This window comes from Capsicum annuum, chromosome 3 (genome assembly GCF_002878395.1).
Source record: "Capsicum annuum cultivar UCD-10X-F1 chromosome 3, UCD10Xv1.1, whole genome shotgun sequence".
In the NCBI taxonomy this organism is placed as follows: Eukaryota; Viridiplantae; Streptophyta; class Magnoliopsida; order Solanales; family Solanaceae; genus Capsicum; species Capsicum annuum.
This window is the reverse complement of record NC_061113.1, coordinates 235,014,519-235,036,761: the sequence shown is the minus strand read 5'-3', so window position 1 is coordinate 235,036,761 and position 22,243 is coordinate 235,014,519. Positions and strand designations below refer to the sequence as shown.

The 22,243-nt window shown below is 35.2% G+C and overlaps 2 protein-coding genes and 1 long non-coding RNA gene across 4 annotated transcripts; 2 read left to right on the top strand and 1 right to left on the bottom strand.

The window, feature by feature from the left end:
• Window positions 1–922: 922 nt before the first annotated feature.
• Window positions 923–7,562, top strand: LOC107862930 (probable arabinosyltransferase ARAD1). Of its 2 annotated transcripts, XM_016708647.2 has the most exons (9): window positions 923–1,543; window positions 1,934–2,107; window positions 2,999–3,156; window positions 3,242–3,383; window positions 4,374–4,489; window positions 4,595–4,733; window positions 5,748–5,858; window positions 6,029–6,097; window positions 7,277–7,562. In XM_016708647.2, exons 1-9 carry the CDS (start codon window positions 1,043–1,045, stop codon window positions 7,403–7,405), a joined length of 1,539 nt encoding a protein of 512 aa, XP_016564133.2. In that variant the 5' UTR covers window positions 923–1,042; the 3' UTR covers window positions 7,406–7,562. The 2 variants fall into 2 exon arrangements, with proteins under 2 accessions (XP_016564133.2, XP_047265505.1); XM_047409549.1 differs by lacking the exons at window positions 5,748–5,858; window positions 6,029–6,097; window positions 7,277–7,562 and adding an exon at window positions 4,816–5,740 and having other exon boundaries at window positions 925–1,543.
• A 3,002-nt stretch (window positions 7,563–10,564) lies between these two features.
• On the top strand, window positions 10,565–15,994 carry LOC107862931 (cellulose synthase-like protein D3). Its single transcript, XM_016708648.2, has 4 exons — window positions 10,565–11,107; window positions 11,837–12,729; window positions 13,039–13,846; window positions 13,958–15,994. The coding sequence occupies exons 2-4, from the start codon at window positions 11,870–11,872 to the stop codon at window positions 15,701–15,703; spliced, it is 3,414 nt and encodes a 1,137-aa protein (XP_016564134.2). The 5' UTR covers window positions 10,565–11,107; window positions 11,837–11,869; the 3' UTR covers window positions 15,704–15,994.
• Window positions 15,995–18,608: 2,614 nt separating this feature from the next.
• Window positions 18,609–19,404, bottom strand: LOC124897110. Its single transcript, XR_007053721.1, has 2 exons — window positions 19,245–19,404; window positions 18,609–18,841 (listed from the first exon to the last, which is right to left on the bottom strand). It is a non-coding gene; the product is annotated as an uncharacterized LOC124897110 (long non-coding RNA).
• Window positions 19,405–22,243: the final 2,839 nt, after the last annotated feature.

The following is a 22,243-nucleotide window of genomic DNA, read 5'->3' as shown; positions in this document are numbered from 1 at the left end:
AGCCTTTTTGGGTATAGTTTAGGGGGTAATTGGGTATTATCTCTTTCGTTTATTGAATTTTCAAAGCGCCTCTAGCTTCGATTTCAGGAATCACAGTATTTTCATGTTAAGTCTTTTCATACAATTCAATCTTCATCTAATCACCTGTTGGTGCGTTATACTATCCCACACCCAGTCCCTTCTTATTTTTCTTCCTAGTTTCTTCTGCAATCTTACGAACACTAATTCATTTTTAAGTCGGTACAATTTATCAACAAAAGGATCCAGTGTAATTCCACGCATATAGAGTCTGTGAGGGCACACAATCTCATCCTTGCCTTATCAAGATTGAGAAATTATTTTCAGTAGATGCTTGATTCTAAGTAAAACAGCTATGCTTGATTGTACATGTGCATGGTTACATCTTTTTAACCATGTTGTTTAACACCACTAATCAAGTTAATCAAAATATAACTAACATATTCAGTTACTCCCACAAAAATGGAGTCTCAAAAAAAAAAAAAAAAAAAACGAGTCACCCATCCTTGTAGTACTACTGTAGCACCAAGCCATCTTTAGGAGAAATGGATCTGCATCTCAAGTAAATATTAGGGAAAATAACATAAATATATTCTTATAAAATAATTATAAAAATTCCAACTAATTATGTATCTTCGTTCGATGTATCAGAAGTTAATTATGTATTTCGACAGATCCAAAATCAAAAAAAGAATAAATATATCGAAAGCTAATTATGTATCTTTACAAAGAAAATAAATGTATTATTTATCTCGATAAATCTAAAATTGAAAAAAAGTATCAAGGCTTATTATGTATTTTTATAAAGAAAAAGATTATTTTTATTAAATGTATGGAGAGCTAATTATAATTTGATCATGAGATTTTTACTAATTATATGTAAAATAAATTTATGTTGTTTTTCTCTTCTTCAATTTAACCTTTTGGATATCTCTCTCTTTCCAACTTCCAAAAATATTACATTGACATTTGTGTGTATGTTGTTGAGATGAGCAGTGAATGAGTTGATGCAGATACCCCCAAAATGGCAAGACATCACACTGCTACTTCCTCAAACTTCAAACCCAGATCTCCGTTACTACTTTTTCTCCTCGCCTTTCTCGCTCTCACTCTCCTCTTCTACATCTTCTCCTCCTCCTCCTACTCTTCCTCCCCGCACTCCGCCGGCCACGTCATCTCCTCCGCCTCCTCCCGGAACCCTAACTCCGTTCCCGATTACTCCTTCGTAACTTCACTCGAAAAATTCCTAACCAAATCTCAGCGATCCGGAGTTTCTACTGAAGATACAGTTTCAGGAACGACGTCGAAGGAGGATGCTAGGAAGCTGGATGATTCCATTTGGAGAAATGAGAATCGGAGGATTTTTGATGAACCGTTTTACCCTGCTTATGGGTCTTTGAGAGTTTATGTTTACGAAATGCCGAAGAAATTTACTTATGATTTGCTTTGGTTGTTTCATAATACGTATAAGGAGACTTCTAATCTTACCTCTAATGGTAGTCCTGTTCACCGCTTGATCGAACAGGTAATGTTGTTGATGTTGTGTCAATTTAGTTGCATTTTTGTTTGAAGGGGAGCCTTGGAGTAACCGGTAAAGTTGCTACCGCATGACCAGGAGGTTATGGGTTCAAGCGGCCTCTTGCAGAAATGTAAGGGAATGTTGCATACAGTAGACCCTTGTGGTCCGGCCCTTACCCGTACCCATACATAGCGGGGAGTGTGGGAGTAACTTGCAAAGTTGCTGCCATGTGACGAGGAGGTCTTGGTTTCGAGCCTGTGGAAACAGTCTCTTGGTAAGGCTGCGTACAATAGACCTTGTGGTCTGGCAGAGCTTTAGTGAACTGGGCTGTCCTTTTTAGTTACATTTTTTGTTTAGCTTAGTATGATGAAATGTAAATTTGGTTCCTTTCTGTAGCATTCAATTGATTATTGGCTGTGGGCGGATTTGATAGCGCCAGAATCGGAGAGGTTACTGAAAAATGTTGTTAGAGTACATAAGCAGGAGGAAGCTGACCTGTTTTACATTCCGTTTTTCACTACTATTAGCTTCTTTTTGATGGAGAAACAGCAATGCAAGGCTCTTTATAGGGTGTGAGTGCTTTTCTTCTATAGCGTTTTTCGTTCTTCCTATTCCTACTGAACTTTTTATGAGCTTTATTTGAACTCAAGACATTATCTTGCTTTTCTATTCATGTTTTATTCACGAATGTCTCACTGAAATTTGCTTAATATGATGTTTATGAGTGATTCTAGCTACATGTTATCTTTATAATTTTGCTTCAGACTGAAGCACAACCCTGAATATATTTTGGGAATCAACTCCACTCTGAACTCTAGTAGCTCAAGCTACGTATTTCTTTCCATGCTTTTGTTTCGTAGGCTAATTTTTCTACTGTGTTGGAGCTCTCAGTTTCATAACCTAGTGAAAGAAGTAGTTTCTTTGGAAAAAAACTGGGCATTCCTTGTTATCGTTACGGTTCTAATAATTTTCTTGAAGTTATCTCTTCCTTATCTTGTATGAAGCACATTAGAATTATCATCTTGATTAGGTACAACTTAGTAACAGACATGCTGCTCTATTTGCAGACTTGGGGAAAGGGAAGAAAATCCCCAGCTGGAAGGAGAGCTTGTAAAATTTGTTCCATGATCAGCTAATTTTGAGTGGGCAAAACTAGTATCAAAATGTATTATAAAAGATTGTTTATTTCCCCTTTCAATTTACCACGGTTGAAACTTATACAGTTATACATACACAATCTTTTTTTTTTTTTTGATATAAGCCTATCGAGATCAAATTCAAGTTGCATTAAACTTTGATATTTTTTGTTAGCTATTTTAAATAGAACTCTGGATTCTGCGACCAGATTAAAGACTTTGTTGTGTTGGTGGAAGATGATGCTAGACTTTATGTAGCTGTGCTGTTGTCATAAGTGATGTTCTTTATTACTCTTTTTGTTTAAAAAAAGAAAATTTAATGTAGGAGGCTCTGAAGTGGGTTATGGATCAACCAGCTTGGAATAGATCCGAGGGAAGAGATCACATACTTCCAGTTCATCATCCTTGGTCTTTCAAGTCTGTCCGCAAGTTTATGAAGAAAGCTACTTGGTTGCTCCCTGATATGGACTCAACAGGGAACTGGTTAATATCTTCACTGCTAATTTGTACAACAATTGAATATTATTGCAGCTCTAACATCAACTATTGTGGCTGCTTTGAACATCAGGTACAAGCCTGGGCAAGTTTATCTTGAGAAAGACCTGATACTTCCTTATGTCGCCAATCTTGATCTATGTGATGCAAAATGTTTATCTGCATCAAGGAGGACAACATTGCTATTTTTCCGTGGAAGACTTAAAAGAAATTCTGTAAGATTCACCCTGTGTTAATCATCGAGTTTTATTCAGTTCGTGTACCACTTGACACTAATTTCTTGTTTCTTCTCGTTTATCTAGTTGGTTAAAAGATGATATCTGGAGAAATGTTTTGGAATATTTGGGGGCTCCTAATGACAGTGAAGTGGGTTCTGTGCTACCATGTTGGCTTTAATAATTTTCCCAAAATCTGCAGATTTCAAAATATTTGAGGATTGGGCATGAAATGATGGAAAAAGAACTTCCAAGCTAGTTGATGACACAGTAAAATATTAGCTTTTTTGCAATTGTGAAATCCTAGAATAACGAGTTACTTATTTCTTTCCATATTAAGACAAAATCTCGGTAGGAGCTAGTTGCTAAATCATACTACTAACTGGTTGCTTAATATTGCTAGGGCAGAACATGTGTACTAAATTTTCTGACATTGTTCACTCTTTCAATGTTCTTGTTATAAGTAAAGAACTGAAGTTTCTATGTAGTTGATGCTACCTTGTAACCTTGGAAAGTTATATATACACAGTGCAAGAAATTCTTGATGATTAATGAATGAGCTGGTGAAAAGATTTTTTTTTTCATGTTATTCAGGAGATGCTGAAACTACCAATTACTTCGCAGTTGTGAACCAGATTAATAACTTTTTCCATTCTCCCCTTGCTTTGTATTCTATGATTTTACCGTTAGTGTGCAGAATCGGATGCCCAACTATTTCCTTGCTGTATGGATGGTTTATAACTTAATTACCATAAAGGTTAATTTGCCTTTTTCATTTTTGGATCGGTCTATTAGGGTTAGTTTGTTAGTAGTTGCTATAGTTACAAGTTCTTCCTTTGAATCTGCTTTTCTTCAAGTATTCCATGCACTGCGTTTCTTGGTTTCTTCAGAATGAGAATATTTTTCCGCAGAGTGGTTATGATTATGGTAGGTTGTGAGAATAAAACAGAATTATGGTAGGTCGTGGATGTCTGATATCTTCTTTTCCAGGGTGGTAAGATACGTGCCAAACTTGTGGAAGAGCTTCGCGGTGCAGATGGAGTATCCATCGAGGAGGGAACTGCTGGAGAAGAAGGAAAGGCAGCAGCACAGAGTGGCATGCGCAAGTAAGATTTAGATTGATTGTCATCTTTAAATTCTTGAAGTGGCGGTTGTTCATCAGTTCAAACAGTAAAGTGAGTGCTTTTATATTTATTTCCTTGGTTAAACAGGAGTATATTTTGCCTAAATCCAGCTGGTGACACCCCATCATCAGCCAGGTTGTTTGATGCAATTGTCAGTGGCTGCATTCCTGTCATAGTTAGCGACGAACTAGAGCTTCCTTTTGAGGGGATTCTTGATTATCGGAAGGTATTTGTTACTTTGGCATTCTTATTTCAATTTCTATCAGTCTCTTGGCGAAGTGTTAAAAGGGTACTAATTTTCAACTTAGGTAATGGCTTTCTTTTTGGAACATAGCCTTTGATGCATGCTTTATGGAAATCCCTAATATAAATTTAAGATTATTGGCCATCATAATTGGAAGGGGAGCCTTGGAGGAATTGGTAAAGTTGTGGTCATGTGACCAAGAGGTCACGGGTTCAAGCCTTGGAAACAACCCCTGGCAGAAAGCAAGGTAAGACTGCATACAATAGACCCTTGTGGTCGGGCCCTTCCCTGGTCCCCCGCATAGAGGGAGCTTTAGTGCACCGGGCTGCCCTTTTTTTTGGTCCTCATAATTGGTAGCTCATAATAGGAAGTGCCAGTCAAGAAAGCTGCAGTATCTGTTCAAGGTCGGTTGTAATTTTGATGGCCTAGGAGGAAGTTACATCGGTCAATTTTTAGTAGTTTTTGGTTGTCTATGAGGAAGTTGCATCTATTAATTTATACTACTTAGTTTACTGGGGAACATTAAGTTTCTGTGGAAATTGATGTTCCCTCCGTTTCAATTTGTTAGTCTTCCCTTTTAAATCCGTTTCAGAAAGAATGCCTCCTTTCCTTCTTTGACAACTCCTTTATTCTAATTTTACACATGGCATGTTTTAGACCACAAGATTTCAAAGTATTCTTTACTTTCTTAAACTCCTTGTCAAGTGAAAACCAGACAAACAAATTGAAACAGAGGGAGTATGTGATACTCACTCGCCCTGTGATCAGTTTTCTCGAAACTACCTACTCCTACTCCTGAAGTGTCGTATGACATGGATTTCTGTTTTTGATTGTAATTGCATTGAAGCTGGAATTCATCTTTCTTTTCAATCATAAATTTCACGCTCTTTACCCAACAAAGTTCCTCCCTCCTCCATAAAGGAGAGTGAACGTGGAGGGAAGGATGAAGAAATGATTGCACATTGTGTATCTCTCACTCTTGTTTTTCTTCGGCAGATTGCTCTCTTTGTCTCTTCGAGTGATGCTTTGCAGCCAGGATGGCTTTTGTCATTTCTAAAAGGTGTTAGGGCAGCTCAAATTAAAGAGTTGCAAGCGAACTTAGCTAAGGTACATAGATCTCTTTAGGTTTGTCATCAATTGATAAAATTGTTGGGAATATAATTGCCTAATTTTGTGTTTTTGTTCTACTAGCGATGTTTTGCTCAAATTGTTGTTTCTGTAAGTTATATAAAACCCTCAGTTGATCTAACATTTGAATCTTTTGCTTATGAATGCAGTACGCAAAGCATTTTCTTTATTCTCATCCAGCTCAGCCGCTAGGTCCTGAAGACTTAGTTTGGAGAATGGTTCGGCATTTAGTTCTCTTTAGTTGGCTGTTATTTTTCTATTTGCTATTGTGATTTTTTTTTTTGGGGTGACTGCTGGATTTTGTGGTTCTAACTAACAAATTCTGTCAAGTATATTATAAATCATCTCAATACTGGAAAGTTTAGTCTGGTGAATAGTTCGGCATTTACTTCTGTTCAGTTGACTGTTATTTTTCTATTTGCTATTGTGAAATTGTTTTTTTTTTTTTTTTGTGACAGCTGGATTTTGTGGTTCTAACTAATCAAATCCTGTCAAGTGTATTATAAATCATCGTAATAAGGGTAAACTGGAAAGTTTGAAGTTAAACTATTACTAATTATCGAGAAGTAACTTTCTTTTTGGAACTATAACTAAAAAAAAGAAAAGACTGTCACGTAAATTGGGACGGAAGTATCTCTTTTTGTGCCTTATGACGAAGGGGGGAATATCTGGAAGGCAAGAGAATGTTTTATGTCTTTGTAGTCATTCTTACCAATCCCTTGTTTCTCTTCCTTTTGGACGGATTGATTCATCTATACAAAAATATTATGTGAAGAGAATCCCTATGCCTTTGTGTTTGTTGTTGCTTGTGATGAGATAACAATAATGATGCTGAGGTGTGAATCGTGTACGACCACTAAACTGCTGTTTGGGCCTTAAATCTCGTCATATTAATGAACCCCCTCCCCCAATTGCAAACCAAATCTCATTATCGCTTTATGGATCAAAAGTCCACTTTCTTTGTGGTTTTGATAGAGAACTGCTTATTCGGGTGAAATTGGAGAAACATTCTGCATGATATAATCAAATGGATTCCTCTAGGCAGAAAGTCCGGACATTCTTCACGTCCGTTGCAGTGATTTGCTTGTGTTAAAATTATTTATAGTGTTGGTCAGTTTTCTTATTTTATATTTGATTTGCTCGTGATGCTTTATTGCTAATATACATTCGTGCAATTGGTATGTGCAATTGGTATTAATCAGCATCTTGTGATGATAATTTGCTTCACTAATGCCTGTTCATTTTGATGAAAAGTTGTAGTTCTTGAGGTTCTTTTTCTTTGTTTCCTCGGGTTGGGTGGGGGCTCTCATCTATTTTGACTATTCCATCTGTAAGTGCAGCATGAGGTAATAGATTCCTGAAATTTTGCTTCCCTTCATTTTCTGGTTATTCCACAGATGGCAGGAAAGCTGGTCAACATCAAGCTTCACACGCGAAGGTCACAGCGGGTGGTGAGAGGATCCAGAAGTGTGTGCACTTGTGAGTGCAGACATCCCAATATTACAAGCCCAGGTCCATTGTCTTGATTGTAGATCACGGATGTTTCTCTTTTTTGTCACAACAAAAAAAATGTCCTTTTTGCATTATAGAAATTTTCCCTTCAACGTTTAATTTAGTTCTATCAGACATGGCACAATGTGATTTGTGTAACTAAGAACTGAGTAAATTTGATTTGTTATTCAAGCTGTGTGTAATTTTATCTGAAGAAGGTTTAAGTTAGCTTGATGACAGAAACTCAATAGCACGCGGTTTGTATGCATACCTTTAGTGGATTTCTACTCGTGGAAATGGTCGGCCTCCAGATGTTGTGGTTGTTTTGAATTTTGTAAGGCTGTAACTTCTTCATAGGAGTGGTGACATCTGTGCCTATTTTGGTCCCGGTTCCTTTTAGTATATACTTGAACATAATCCAAGTATGTTTATCAGTGCGGATATTTATATGTTTACTATTATTATTGTACAGATCTTGGTCTCTTGAAGGGAAATATCAGGTAATGGATACAACTAGTGAAACCTCAAGATATTGAACTACTTTATTATAAGAACATATGAGTACTGAATGTGAGATGGACCTCACATGCCTTTTTAGTAAAGGTGATGGGTGCAATGACTAGTGAGCAAGGCTGGCTGAGTACGTGCAAAGCACACATGATGATTAATTTGTTTGTTTATTCATGAAATCATGATGATGATCGTGCTCATGTTTTTTGGATTGTTGCCTTGGCATGTTGCATGAGCTGTGTCATTTGGGCTATTTCTGTTGTTTCCTGGCAACAGGTCACCGACCTCCTTTTGCTTCTAGATCCCATCTTATATTATAATGATTTTCTTCTTAAACCCCTCTCTCTCTCTCTCTCTGTAGGTCCCCATAACTTATTGCCCTCTTTTTCACACGATATAGGAATGATTGTTTCTTCGAGGGATCTTGGCTTTGGATTTGGTATTTTGAAGTCGTGTTGCCATCACCTTTCTGTTATCAGTACCCCCTTTCTGTTTGCACTACTTTGCAACCCATGCACTCTTTCAGTATCACGTTTTAGTGGAAGGTATAAATTGTTACCTCCTTATATGTATGTTATCGGACCTTCTCTAGAAATTGGGGGTTGGGGGAATCAAATCTTCACCAACAAGGTAAAAGTTTAGGTAGTCAACCAACCAACTGAGCTACCATGATTTCCCTGTATGGTAGTAGACCTTCTTTAGTTCACGAGTTAATTTTTGGGGCTCGGATAAGCCATTGGTCTACAATCAAATGGTGCATCTACCCGTTCGCAGACCTCAATATTTTTAGCTAAAGACTCAATATTCATATTTAAAAATTCATTTGATATGCATAAATAATTTATCTTAAATTTACTTAACTCTTTTTTTTAAAAAAAAAAATAAAAAAATAAATTCCAACTGACTGAGGAATCTGGTGCTAGTTAAAGATGGGCATTTCTTTTTGTCTTAATAACCAGTGTCACCTTTTATAGTTTGAACTACCAGTCATCCTCACATGTGATGGTTAACGTAAGTGAAGTATAGTGGGTTAAACTGTGTTAAGTTTGAGAAAGCGACATATATACTGAAAGTAATGAAGCCACGTACGATGTTAGCCAAAATTAATTATGCATAAACAGTTAGTAGTAATTAATAATAGTGTAAGAAGAGGAAAAAAAAATTTAATGACGTTTTAAAGTGGGTAAAGAGTTGTTGCCAGCCTAGTTTATTTTTTTTCCCGCGTTGAAACTTGAAGCACTAAATTAGAATAGCATAAAAGTTGGGCCACCATATTATAGACAGACAGTTATCGTGAAGTCCTCATGCCTTCCGCTAATTACGCGCTTAACATCATCTAAGCAATAGGTGGCACTTCTGTAATTACATTTCAACTCTAGGTGCTTTGTTTTAGGGGGATTTGCTTCTTTGACCATACACTATGGCACACTATTAATGTTTAAGAAGATTTCAAGTAGAATTCTCAAACAATTATAATTATGTGGCTAGTTAGGAATATACTGAGTATGTTGTTATTGTTAGCTAGTTAGGATCATATACTTTAGGAAAATTTTGTTGTTGTAGAAACGGTAAACTACATAGAAAAGAATGGAGGTGGGGGTGCGTCGATCTTCTCTTTCAAGACGGATGAATGGGAAATTACATTAGATCTATTGAGTAATTAAGTTAGAGCGAAATGTGGATGTTACCATATTAAAGAAAGTTAAGATACTCCTTGTAAATTATGTGAAAGACATTCTTTTTTATATTATGTTGACAATTATATTTTTCTCTTAGCCTTAGATGAGGCAAAAATGGGTCTTACAAAAGCTCTCTTGAAAAGATTAAACGGATTTCAATTATTTCATTATAATAGAAGGTATCACATGTCCTTTAAATTCTCCTCAGAAAAGGATTATCTAAAAGCGCGGATTAATTATTCGATGAACAATAAGCATCCACACCCCGGCAGAGTTATTGAGCCGTCGAATAGGCGATCATTTCGTAACACCTTAATTATTGCACTAAACCTTCAACTTGTGTCAAAAGGTGTAAACACTAAAATATATATACACAATAAAATCAAAATTTTACTTATCTGTATGATTACTATATAATTTCTCAAAGAAGGAGTCTCTCGGGCAATGTAGCTCCGCCCTGCTTCTCCCTAGAACCTCTTTTCACAAAATACGAATTTCCTTTTTGTTGTTTTAATTAAAAAAAATAAGAAACAACTTGATTCATTTATTAGAACTCATTGCCAAACTATCCCAACGCTATAATCATAAGACTATAATTCTTGAACTAATCTATTCCATCTGAAAGATGAAATAAATAACTCAAATTTTATGATATAAAATAGGATATCGAAGATTATATTTGAAATTAAATTTATACTTAATTTATTTAAAAATAGATTTATATTTTTAATCAAGAAAAGTATAAAATTCAATTTCATACTTAATTCTTAATAATATTTCCAAAGGCCTTATTATTATTTCCAATCCATGTGTAATCATCAACTTTTAATATTTTCAAAGGCCCTTATTATTATTTCCCCTTTTTGAGAATCATAATATCTGCATTAGATACCAAGAATAACCTCCACATTGGCAATAATATCTGATTTGCCCTTTTCCGACCACGTTGGCAAAAAAATAATTCAAAATAGACGAAAGTTTTCCTTCTTCGTCCTTTCTTGCCTAAAAAATATATTTAAAAAAAAATAAAAATAAAAATAAAAAAAGACAAAAACACGCCATTACAGAACATGTTTTAGTAAGAAAGACAGTGAAACTTTTTCCATTTTTTCTGCTTATATTCCTACTATTTATTTAAAGCTACACACAGAAATTGAACTAAAAAAGATGAGATAAAAAAACTTTATATTGAAAGTAAAGAGTCAGCATTTGAACAACAAGTTCCTTTAATTTTTTTTTTTTATTTTTTTTTGTCTTTTCAAGAATCTATTCATATACCCATTTTGCATTTCTATGGTTCAGATTCATTCATTTTTTTGATTTTTTGAAAAAGGGTATAAAATCCCATTCTTGATTTCTGAAAAAGGTTGGAGCTTTTTGGCTTATGAAGTTTCTAGTTTTAGTATATGCAGAAGAAAGTTGAAATAATTGATTACCCATTTTGAAAAACTGAAAGATTTAGAATTTGGATTTGAAAGATCCACAAGCTGACAAGTTTTTTGTAAGCAGAAATTGGTTTTGTTGCAAAAAATGATGGTTCATTGATAGGTACAGCCTGCTGTCTCTATTTACTGTTCAATTCTTGTAAAGGTCTTTACATTTGTTACTTGCTGGAGTGTTGATTGCATTTCTTTTTATGCTTTAGTACTAGTGGCAATGGCTGAAGTTGCTGTTTTTGTTATTCATTTATGTATTTTAGTTGCTGATTGTTATTCATGATGATTTGCTTTACTCGAGCCGAGGGTCTATCGGAAACAGCCTCTCTACCTCCACGAGGTAGGGGTAAGGTCTGTGTACACTCTACCCTTCCCGGACCTCACTTGTGGGATTTCACTGGGTATGTTGTTGTTGTTGTATCTGGTGTCTTGGGGTGGTTTACAGAAAGATCACTTGGATCTGTTCATCTTGATCTAGTTTGATAGCTTTCTTGAGGACAATTGACTTGAAGTTTGACATCATTTGAATATCATGTCCAAATTGTGTATCTCTCTTTAAGTTGCAAGCTTTTATGGTTTTTATTCAAGCCAAGTTTATGAAAAAGAAAAAGAGGTACAAGTTTTTGGAATCTAATTTACTAATATTTTAAGACTTCAAAGCTTTTGGCATTGGTAGTTATTTCTCATCATTATTAGCATGGAATTTCCTTTCAAGTATGCTTATTGAATTAGTGAATTTGGTTGTTTTCCCCACACTAGAAGGATAATGATTGAGCATGTGTATCATGAAATTTACATATGGATTTCCATCTTGAACAAGGTTAGTGTTTTCTTTCTTCAGGATCTCGGTCTAAATCTGAATTAGTCTGTGGAAATGGCGTCAAAATCATTCAAAGCTAGTAGATCATCTCTGTCAAACTCCTCAGATTTGCCTGATTTACAGCATGGCAAACCTCCACTTCCTCCACATGTGACTTTCCAACGGCGGACTTCCTCAGGACGATATGTGAACTACTCAAGGGATGATCTTGATAGTGAACTTAGCAGCAGTGACTATATGAACTATATGGTACATCTTCCTCCGACTCCTGACAATCAGCCCATGGATTCTATTTCTCAGAAGGTTGAAGAGCAGTATGTATCTAGTTCACTGTTCACGGGTGGTTTTAATTCTGTTACACGCGCTCATCTTATGGACAAGGTGATTGAATCAGAGGCTAATCATCCCCAAATGGCTGGTGCAAAAGGGTCGTCGTGTGCTATCCCTGGATGCGATGCTAAAGTGATGAGTGATGAAAGGGGCATTGATATTGTTCCCTGTGAATGTGATTTCAAGATATGCAGAGACTGTTACCTGGATGCTGTCAAAACTGGTGATGGTATATGCCCGGGGTGTAAAGAGCAATATAAAGTCACTGACTGGGAGGAAGCCAATGATCGTCCGCTTCCTCTCCCAGCACCAGCTGGGATGTCAAGGATGGAGAGAAGGTTGTCAATCATGAAATCAACCAAGTCGGTATTGGTTAGGAGCCACACTTCGGATTTTGATCACAACCGTTGGCTGTTTGAAACAAAGGGCACATATGGGTATGGAAATGCTATATGGCCAAAAGAAGGTGAATTTGTAAATGGAAAAGATGATGATATTATGGAGCCTTCTGAACTGATGAACAAACCATGGAGGCCACTTACGCGCAAATTGAAAATTCCTGCTGCTATCCTAAGTCCTTATAGGTAAATCGTTTCCCCTTTTACTCTTCAGAGTCCTTCTATGTCATGTTTTAATCTTGATACTAATAGTTGTGAGCTCTACTTAATCACTCTTTTAGAATTTATAAGATATAAAAAGAAAAGGAAATCTGAATACGTTTCTTCTTCTCCGCACCTGAATAATGCTATCACTATTGTTCTAGTGATAAACTGGAGAGAAAGAAGAAGTAGTTCATTGGCTTGTCTAGCTTTGATGTCATGCAATGACAATCTACAGGTTCAGATATTTTGAGCTGACATGTACTTTATTTTTCTATTGTTTCTTCCATTCAGACTTTTGATCGTTGTTCGGTTTGTTGTACTTGGACTTTTCTTGGCATGGAGAGTGAATCATCCCAACAATGATGCAGTTTGGTTGTGGGGGATGTCTGTCGTTTGTGAAATATGGTTTGCTTTCTCTTGGATTCTTGATCAATTGCCCAAGCTTTGCCCTATCAACCGTGCTACTGATCTTGGTGTCTTGAAAGACAAATTTGAAACACCTAGCCCAGGCAATCCTACTGGGAGATCTGATCTCCCTGGTGTTGATATGTTTGTCTCTACCGCTGATCCAGAGAAGGAACCCCCTCTTGTAACTGCTAATACTATATTGTCCATTCTAGCTGCAGATTATCCTGTAGAAAAGCTTGCTTGTTATGTTTCTGATGATGGAGGAGCTCTTTTGACTTTCGAGGCAATGGCAGAAGCTGCAAGTTTTGCTAATTTATGGGTACCATTTTGCCGTAAACATAACATTGAACCTAGAAATCCAGAAAGTTACTTCAATTTAAAGAAGGATCCTTACAAAAACAAGGTAAAGCAAGACTTTGTTAAGGATCGTAGGCGGGTAAAGCGTGAGTATGATGAGTTTAAGGTCCGTATCAATAGCTTGCCGGAATCCATTCGCCGTAGATCTGACGCGTACCATGCAAGGGAAGAAATTAAGGCTATGAAGCAACAGAGGCAGAAGACTGATGATGAACCGGTAGAGAATGTGAAGATCCCAAAAGCTACTTGGATGGCAGATGGAACCCACTGGCCTGGGACATGGTTGAATGCTGGACCTGAGCATTCCAAGGGTGATCATGCTGGAATAATACAGGTAATATTCTCGTTAGTGTCTACTCTAAATTCTCTGGAATTTCACCTACAATCAAGTTAACAAATTGAAGTTTTTGCAGCTATTAACATGATCTCTTTTTTAAATATGCAGGTGATGTTGAAACCTCCAAGTGATGATCCACTGCATGGTAACAATGAGGATGGAGTTTTTGACCTGACTGATGTTGATATCCGTCTTCCCATGCTTGTTTATGTTTCCCGTGAAAAACGCCCTGGCTATGATCACAACAAGAAAGCAGGAGCTATGAATGCCCTGGTTCGAGCATCTGCGATCATGTCCAATGGTGCATTTATTCTTAACCTTGATTGCGACCATTACGTTTACAACTCCCAGGCTATCAGGGAAGGTATGTGTTTTATGATGGATAGGGGAGGGGATCGTCTTTGCTATGTTCAGTTCCCGCAGAGGTTTGAGGGCATTGACCCGTCTGATAGGTATGCCAATCGCAATACTGTCTTTTTCGATGGCAACATGAGGGCCCTTGATGGGCTACAAGGTCCAATGTATGTGGGAACTGGATGTCTCTTTCGAAGGGTAGCCCTTTATGGTTTTGACCCTCCTCGCGCCAAGGAGCACCAGTCCGGTTGCTGTAGCTGCTGCTTTGGTCGCAAAAAGAGGAATGTTAATACATCAGAAGAGCATCGGGCATTGCGACGAGGTGATTCAGACGATGAAGAAATGATCCTCTCACTGGCTCCTAAGGCTTTTGGGAACTCAGCAGTCCTTATTGATTCAATTCCGGTGGCGGAGTTCCAAGGTCGTCCTTTGGCAGATCACCCAGCTGTGAAGAATGGACGCCCTCCTGGTGCTTTGACCATTCCTCGAGAGCATCTTGATGCATCAACTGTTGCAGAGGCCATCAGTGTCATCTCCTGCTGGTATGAGGAAAAGACAGAGTGGGGACAACGTGTCGGATGGATTTATGGTTCAGTTACTGAAGATGTTGTGACAGGATACAGGATGCATAACAGGGGTTGGAAGTCAGTTTATTGTGTTACCAAGCGTGATGCATTCCGTGGGACTGCCCCTATTAATCTCACTGATAGGCTCCATCAGGTCCTTCGATGGGCTACTGGTTCAGTTGAAATCTTCTTCTCTCGGAACAATGCCCTCCTGTCCAGCTCAAAAATGAAATTCTTACAGAAAATTGCTTACCTCAATTGTGGAATCTATCCCTTCACATCAATCTTCTTAATCGTCTACTGCTTCCTTCCAGCACTGTCCCTGTTCTCCGGTCAGTTCATTGTCCAAACACTCAACGTCACCTTTCTTGTGTACCTCCTGACCATCACAGTCACCCTCTGCATGCTTGCGGTGCTCGAGGTCAAGTGGTCAGGCATCGAGTTGGAGGAGTGGTGGAGGAATGAGCAATTCTGGCTGATTGGAGGGACAAGTGCTCATTTGGCTGCTGTGCTTCAGGGGCTCCTAAAAGTTGTTGCTGGGATCGAAATTTCTTTCACCTTGACGTCAAAATCAGCTGGTGATGAAGATGACGATGACTTTGCTGATCTGTATCTCGTTAAATGGACGTCCCTCATGATTCCACCAATTACAATCATGATGGTGAACTTGATAGCAATAGCAGTCGGTTTTAGCCGGACAATATATAGTGTAATACCGCAATGGAGTCGTTTGATAGGAGGTGTATTCTTCAGTTTTTGGGTTTTGGCACATCTCTACCCCTTTGCGAAAGGGCTTATGGGCAGAAGAGGCAGGACACCCACCATTGTCTTTGTATGGTCAGGACTTATTGCGATCACCATATCCCTTCTTTGGGTGGCGATTAATCCTCCAGCAGGCAATACCCAAATCGGAGGATCATTCCAGTTCCCATGATAAGCGCCTCTTCCTCGGAAGCAAAAATCGCTGGGTATGTTTGATTCATTGCATATCAAATGGCATTGTATTTTTTTCAGCTCACCAAAGAAGTTGGTGACTCACACACAAGCTGCTCAACTATTTTTAGCATAGTGGAAGCAGAGCTGAGCAAGTTGAGTTGAGTTGGACTTGAATAGAGGAAACACAGCATTTTACATATCATATTGTACTGGAACTATTCATTTAATTGTTTGATTTAAGAACAATCATTGATGTTAAGGAATTGCAATAGACATTTTTGTCATTCAAGTGTCCTGTTCACTTCTCTCTGCCTTAATCATGGAGACTTCCTTTTTTTTCTCGAAACCATGAAACCTTTTTTCATCTCTTTCTTCTCTTCGTGAACTTCAATCATGTCGTTGGATATGGTAGAAAGAACTTAAATTCTTCAGTTTCAGATTTTCATTCGTTCTGGTGGAATGTAAGTTGCAGTTGTTGCAGCAGCAAGGTTGCATGTTTTTGCCAACTTCCCATCTAAAAAGTACCAACACCTAAGGTCATCAAATGCACCTCCTTAAAGAATACAATAACCCAAAACATGACCAACAAACCTATGACCTTGTTCATCTTACTCTTAAAATGGTGATTTCTTCAGTCTCTGCCACAAAACACTACCAACCAAACCATAGTGTCATTGATGAGATGAAAAAAAGCCATTCACTTCATTTTTACGGTGCGCGTTAACATGGCCCCTCCTGACTTCATTCAACTTCCTTGATCCCTCGGGAACCGGGTTCAAATCACTTGGTGATTCTTCCCATCTACCCTATCCCTTGAAGATGCTGGTTGGAGGTGGTAGCGCTGAGGCATGCGAAAGTGGACCTGGACAACTACGGTTGAAAAAAAAAGACAGGATACTCTCTCAAACCTAGGGGTGTACATCAGTCGGTTCGGTTCGGCTCGATTTTATGTGTTATTAGTTTGGTTTATCGGTTTTCAATTTTTAAATATGTAAAATCAATAACCAACCAATAAGATATTTTCTTATCAGTTTTGGTTTATCGATTTTTGGTCCTTAACGGTTCGATTTTCGGTTTAACCAATAAAAAAATACTTATAAAATAGAAATAGTAACAATTAGCATAAAAAAATGAAATTTTAGTTTCCGCCAAAATTCTACGCAATGCATTTTAGTTTACAAGAATCTTCAAACTTGAACTGAATGTTAGTTCGGAAAAAAATTGAATCCTAATTGTTGGAAGCTGTAAATGCTTCAAACTTTTTAATACAATAATAGCTGAGTTTTATATAGTGTCTTTGTTGCCCTGAATAGGTTAATACTTTGTGAAAAAGTAGTTCATATAATATATATACATATATATAGAGAGAGATTTATATATGTAACATAAATAGGAATATAAAACAATAATTTAGTATATCCTAACCGATAACCCAGTAAGCTAAAACCGATACCAAACTGTTTACCAAATAAATTTTTTTATAAAACCAATAAGAAACCGTTAACCCAATAACATTTTCATCGGTTCGGTTTATCGGTCGGTTCTATTTTTGCAACCTCAATCTCATGGCACAGTATAGTTTTTAAATATATAAATTTTAATTTCAGCTATCAAGTTAATCTAACTCAATTTAGCTTTAAAAATTAGTCAAATTAACTTTCAAAAAAGCGAAAAGTGTCATATGAAGTGAGACATCGACAATAACTCAGAACGAAATCCTTTGATGAGCTTACAACTCGTGAGATGTTTGTGTATACACTCCAATATATCGGGTCTCGTATGACCCAAGTTCACGTACATAACAAAATACGGAAATGTATTGATGTTCCCCAATGAAAAAATCTAAAATGGGAATAAAAAATAAGGGAAATGTATCATTAATGGTTGTGGTGTGGTGTGATGAATAAGATTATTTTTCACTCTTAATCATATATATGTCTTGACCTTCTCATGGCGGGATGGAAACAAGAGAGGTCAACTGGAGTGGAAGTCAAAAGACGGGATCGAGAATCTGTGATTGATCCGAAGAATCACTCCCAAATACGATTCTATTTTCCCTTTGTACTACCATGAGATTCTTGCCTGGCTTTCTTTCGGCTTTAAGAAGGCTGCGGTGAGAATGAGAATCACTTCGGACTCTAGGGGAATGGGCGTTTTAGGGTAGGACGGGATCTAAAAGCTCTCCAACGTGTTGCGGAACCTTCGACTGTGAGAGGGTGGATGTAATAGGAGTCCTGTTGGACTTTTACGGAGCTTGGCCTGCTTTTGCATTAACTCACCATTTGGTGATTTTGGTTCGTAGCAACCCAAGTTATGTCTTGAGTTTGAATTCTATGAATGAAAAAAGTCTTAATTGGAAATTAGATGTGCGTTATATGGTACGAATCCGAATTAATCGATGCCTAAAATGTTTTTTTTTTTTTTTTGGACAACATTCATTCATTACTAAATTACATTAAGAAATATAATAATAATGGCTATATGTTGCTTCCATAATTAAAGGGATTACTTTTTTAAGAATCAAATTTCAAGACAAACAAAAAAAGAAAAAAAGAAGAGGTAACTTTAATGATATTAGATTATGTCTAATTCAGGATAAGCATTTGATCAAATAGGTAAAATCTTAGATGTATTAATATATGAGTTTAGATTCTCTTCATTTACAGAAAAAAAAAAAAAAAACTCACCACCATTATTGTACTAATCATGGTTAATTGTACTATATCTCAGCCTTTTACTTAAATATATATAATCAAACCAATGAGAATAAACACCATTCATCGATTGCAATTAAATTTATACTCGTCCAAAAAAAGTATGTACATATAAATTATATATTCCACAATATATTCATGACCACACGACAACAAAAAGTGCAAAAAAAGAAATAAAAAGAGCAGGTGTAATAGAAAATTATTAATTTTTCATTAATATTTATTATAACTACATTGAATTAAAACTTAAATAAAAGTGAATTTCGTAATTTAAATAACACAGCAACAGCTGGCTATCTGAGTGTTTGGGTCTAAAATACAACCGCCGTTATCAAAAGATCTCCTTATGCAAAACGCCAAACACTTGTCATTGGAAGATGCATCTCTGCATATCTCATAGCAACTCACTTTAACTTTTTCATCTGTCCATACAAAAAATAAAATAAATAAATAAATAATAAAATTAATACACAATTTTTATAAATAATATATAAATCAGTATAAAATAACACGATAATAAATGGTGTCTGAGAAGGCAGAGTGTATACAAATCTTATCACTATCTTTCAGAGGTAATCAACATAAAATAACAACGATTATAAGTGGGGTCAGAAAAGGTAGAGTGTATGCAGACCTTGATGTAATCAGTATAAAATAACAAACAACAACAAGAGAGGTATGGGGAGAATAGAATGCACGCAAACCTTAGCACTACCTCGTAAAGATGAAGAAGAGGTTTTCAAAAGATCCTCGACTCAAATATAAATCAATATAAAATATTTTTTTTATATATAAATGAGCAAGATGAATTAAAAAATGATGTACCTAAATTCCTAGCAAAAGCCAAACCGATAATAGCTAGAAATACCAAGAGAAGGAATGAATAGGAGTTGAACAAAGCCATTGGAGAGATTTTGATTTATGTGTTGCTTTATAATGGCATATTTTGGATGGTATTTATGGTTTTTTGTGACAGATTTAAATGGAAAAAAAATTATAGAGAATCCATTATTTATGAGAAAATTATAAATTATGGAATTAGATTAATATTTTTAAAAGTGAAACAGAAAAGATACGCAAAAGGGGATGCATATCTTTTTATTTTAGGAATATTAATTAGAAAAAAATATTTTATGAAGTACTTTTTAAAAAAAATTTATTATAATAAAGATATTTTTTCCGAGATTAATTTATCAAATATTAAACAAATAGGATAATACTTTTTTATAAATAATTTTTCTAATACCAGCCCCGCATCCCTTGGAGAGATTTTGATTTATGCATTGTTTTATAATGGTATATTTTGGGTGGCATTTTTTTTTTTTTTTTGTAACTGATTTAAATGGAAGAAAAAGTTATACAGAGAATCCATTATTTATGAGAAAATTATAAATAATTAAATTAAAATTTATATTTGAAAAAAACAAAAAAAATAAGCAAAAGGAAATGCATATCTTCTTATTTTACGAACATTAATTAGAAAAAATATTTTATGGAGTACTTTTTTTAAAATATCTATTATAATAAATAAATTTTTTCCCGAGGTTAATTTATTGAATATGAAATAAATACAATAATATTTTTTTATGATTAATTTCTTTAATACCAGCACGCATGTTGTGGTTTCTAGAATCTTATAGAAGGATCAGTAATTCCAGGGACTTAATAAGAACAAATTGTCACCTCTGAATATATGACAATGGAAAATTGCCACAAACATTAATTAAAAAAAATTGTATGGAAAATTGTCACATACATTAATTAAAAAAAAATTGTTGGGATAATATTTTTTACAAGAACTTGTAGTTTTATTGATGTATAAGCAAAAATGTTTACAGTTTAGGATCTTATAAAAGGACCAGTAATTCGTGAGAATTGTATTTATTTACAAAATAAGCATTTGAGAACACCAAAAAAAAAAAAGAAATCAAAATTTGACCTGAACAGAAATATCCAATAGAAATACTTAGTGATATATTCAGGTATTCAATCAAAATATATTAATTTAATTGTCTAAATAAAATTTACTGATAAATTTAAAAAAAAAAAATCAATGTACTCACCCTTTATTTTTTCTCTCTTATTAAATTACTCATCCATTAACTGTATAATTAGGAAATAGAATAATTGTTAGGTGTTATTCCTATAATAGGACGATTTTGAGAATCAATTTTAAGGAAAAAGAAAAACAAGGGAAGATCTCTTTATGATACTAGATTAGGATGAGCATTTGATCAATTAGGCAAATTTTTAATGAATTATTAAAAGGAAAAAAAAAATTAATCATGGTGAATGTGTTGGATTTTTGTTTAAAAATAAATTAAGAATTATAAGTATTCTGAAGAGGTGTCTTTTTAATAAAATGTGTCTTTAGATAAAGAAGTGTTTTTTGGATGAAAGATAGTTGCCTTTTATTCTTTGAGTTCTACCTATTTTATTTATATCCAACTTTTCCATATTTCAACCTATGTATCCAAAACACGTGTAATGTTTGATTATTTAAAATTAAATAATTTGTTTTGATATATATCAATTATAGTGAATATCTATCAAAATCTATTTGATGTCTATCAAGATTTTATGTATATGTCTTTTAATGTGAAACTAAAAGGACTTTCTTCATTGTAAATCATCCCTCAAGAGAAGAAATAAGAATCACTCTCTCTATTCGCTCTACTCTTCTTCTTGTTCTTTATTATTTTATAACACGTTATTAGCACGAGACTCTGCGAAACAAGGTGAGATTATAAATCTGAAGGTAACTTCAAGATTAGTAATTTCTTATGTTATCTGTCTTTTGCTACTAATAATATAATTATTGTTGGATTTGAGAAAAAATAATTGGTTTGGAACCATTTATGTTTTAAATTTATTCCTCAAGAACAATATTATCAAAAATGATGATAATATGTTGGGTTTAAGTCCCATCGATTTATGTCTAAGACGCCTTTATATGGATAAGACGTTGAGTTTGAATCTCAATGCACCATATTGATAATATTATGATGGTTAAGGCAAAATAATGTGTTTTAATGAAAAGTCATGAAATATATCCCATTGGATATGCTCCATTCCATGAAGTGAATGTAGTAACAATATATTATAAGTCTGAAATATGACAACTTACTTCATTCTTGAAGTGTATGTGATAGCAGTGCATAATATATCTGAAAGAAGACAAGTGATTGAATACACGAATATATGCGTGGAGGGACAATATGATAATAATCATCAAAAGTGATGATATTTTCACACGCATATTATGATCATAAGATATATTAGAGAAAAATTCTCTAGATCATATGTATGCCTCGATTTGCTCCTGAAGTAGCAATATCATAAAAAGGTTATAAGCTATCAATTTGATAGACTTAAGACATGATCATATTTCATTCATGAGAATGAGAATTTTAATTGTTATAAGCATAGATTCATTCCCTAGGTGAATGTGGTGATATTTAGTAAAGCTTATCAATACAAACGTGTACTTGATTGTAATGGTATCACAGCTCACCTCTGAAAGAGGCAGAATAACTGAGAAGAGTTATTTTGAAATCTACTTCTAAAGTAGTACATTTGAAATTTATTTATGCAATAGTAAATCTGAAATTACTAAAGTGAAAAATACATGTCATGGTAAACTTGGAGTTTACTATTATAAAAGTTCATGACTGACATGAACGATTGCGACATCCTAAAGATGTGCATATTAAGTATTAAATACATATTGAAGAATTCGAAAATTCTTCATGAGCTTTTAATGTTGCTTGTTCTCATGATAAGTTGGTTGGACCAACTAATGTTGGAATTTGATCCCTTAAAAT

Coding starts and splice junctions, on each gene's coding strand:
- LOC107862930 (XM_016708647.2), top strand. CDS start 1,043: ATGGCAAGACATCACACTGCTACTTCCTCAAACTTCAAACCCAGATCT. Junction 5,859..6,028: donor TGCAAGCGAACTTAGCTAAG/GTACATAGATCT, acceptor TTATGAATGCAG/TACGCAAAGCATTTTCTTTA. Junction 6,098..7,276: donor AAGACTTAGTTTGGAGAATG/GTTCGGCATTTA, acceptor GTTATTCCACAG/ATGGCAGGAAAGCTGGTCAA.
- LOC107862931 (XM_016708648.2), top strand. CDS start 11,870: ATGGCGTCAAAATCATTCAAAGCTAGTAGATCATCTCTGTCAAACTCC. Junction 12,730..13,038: donor GCTATCCTAAGTCCTTATAG/GTAAATCGTTTC, acceptor TCTTCCATTCAG/ACTTTTGATCGTTGTTCGGT. Junction 13,847..13,957: donor ATCATGCTGGAATAATACAG/GTAATATTCTCG, acceptor TTAAATATGCAG/GTGATGTTGAAACCTCCAAG.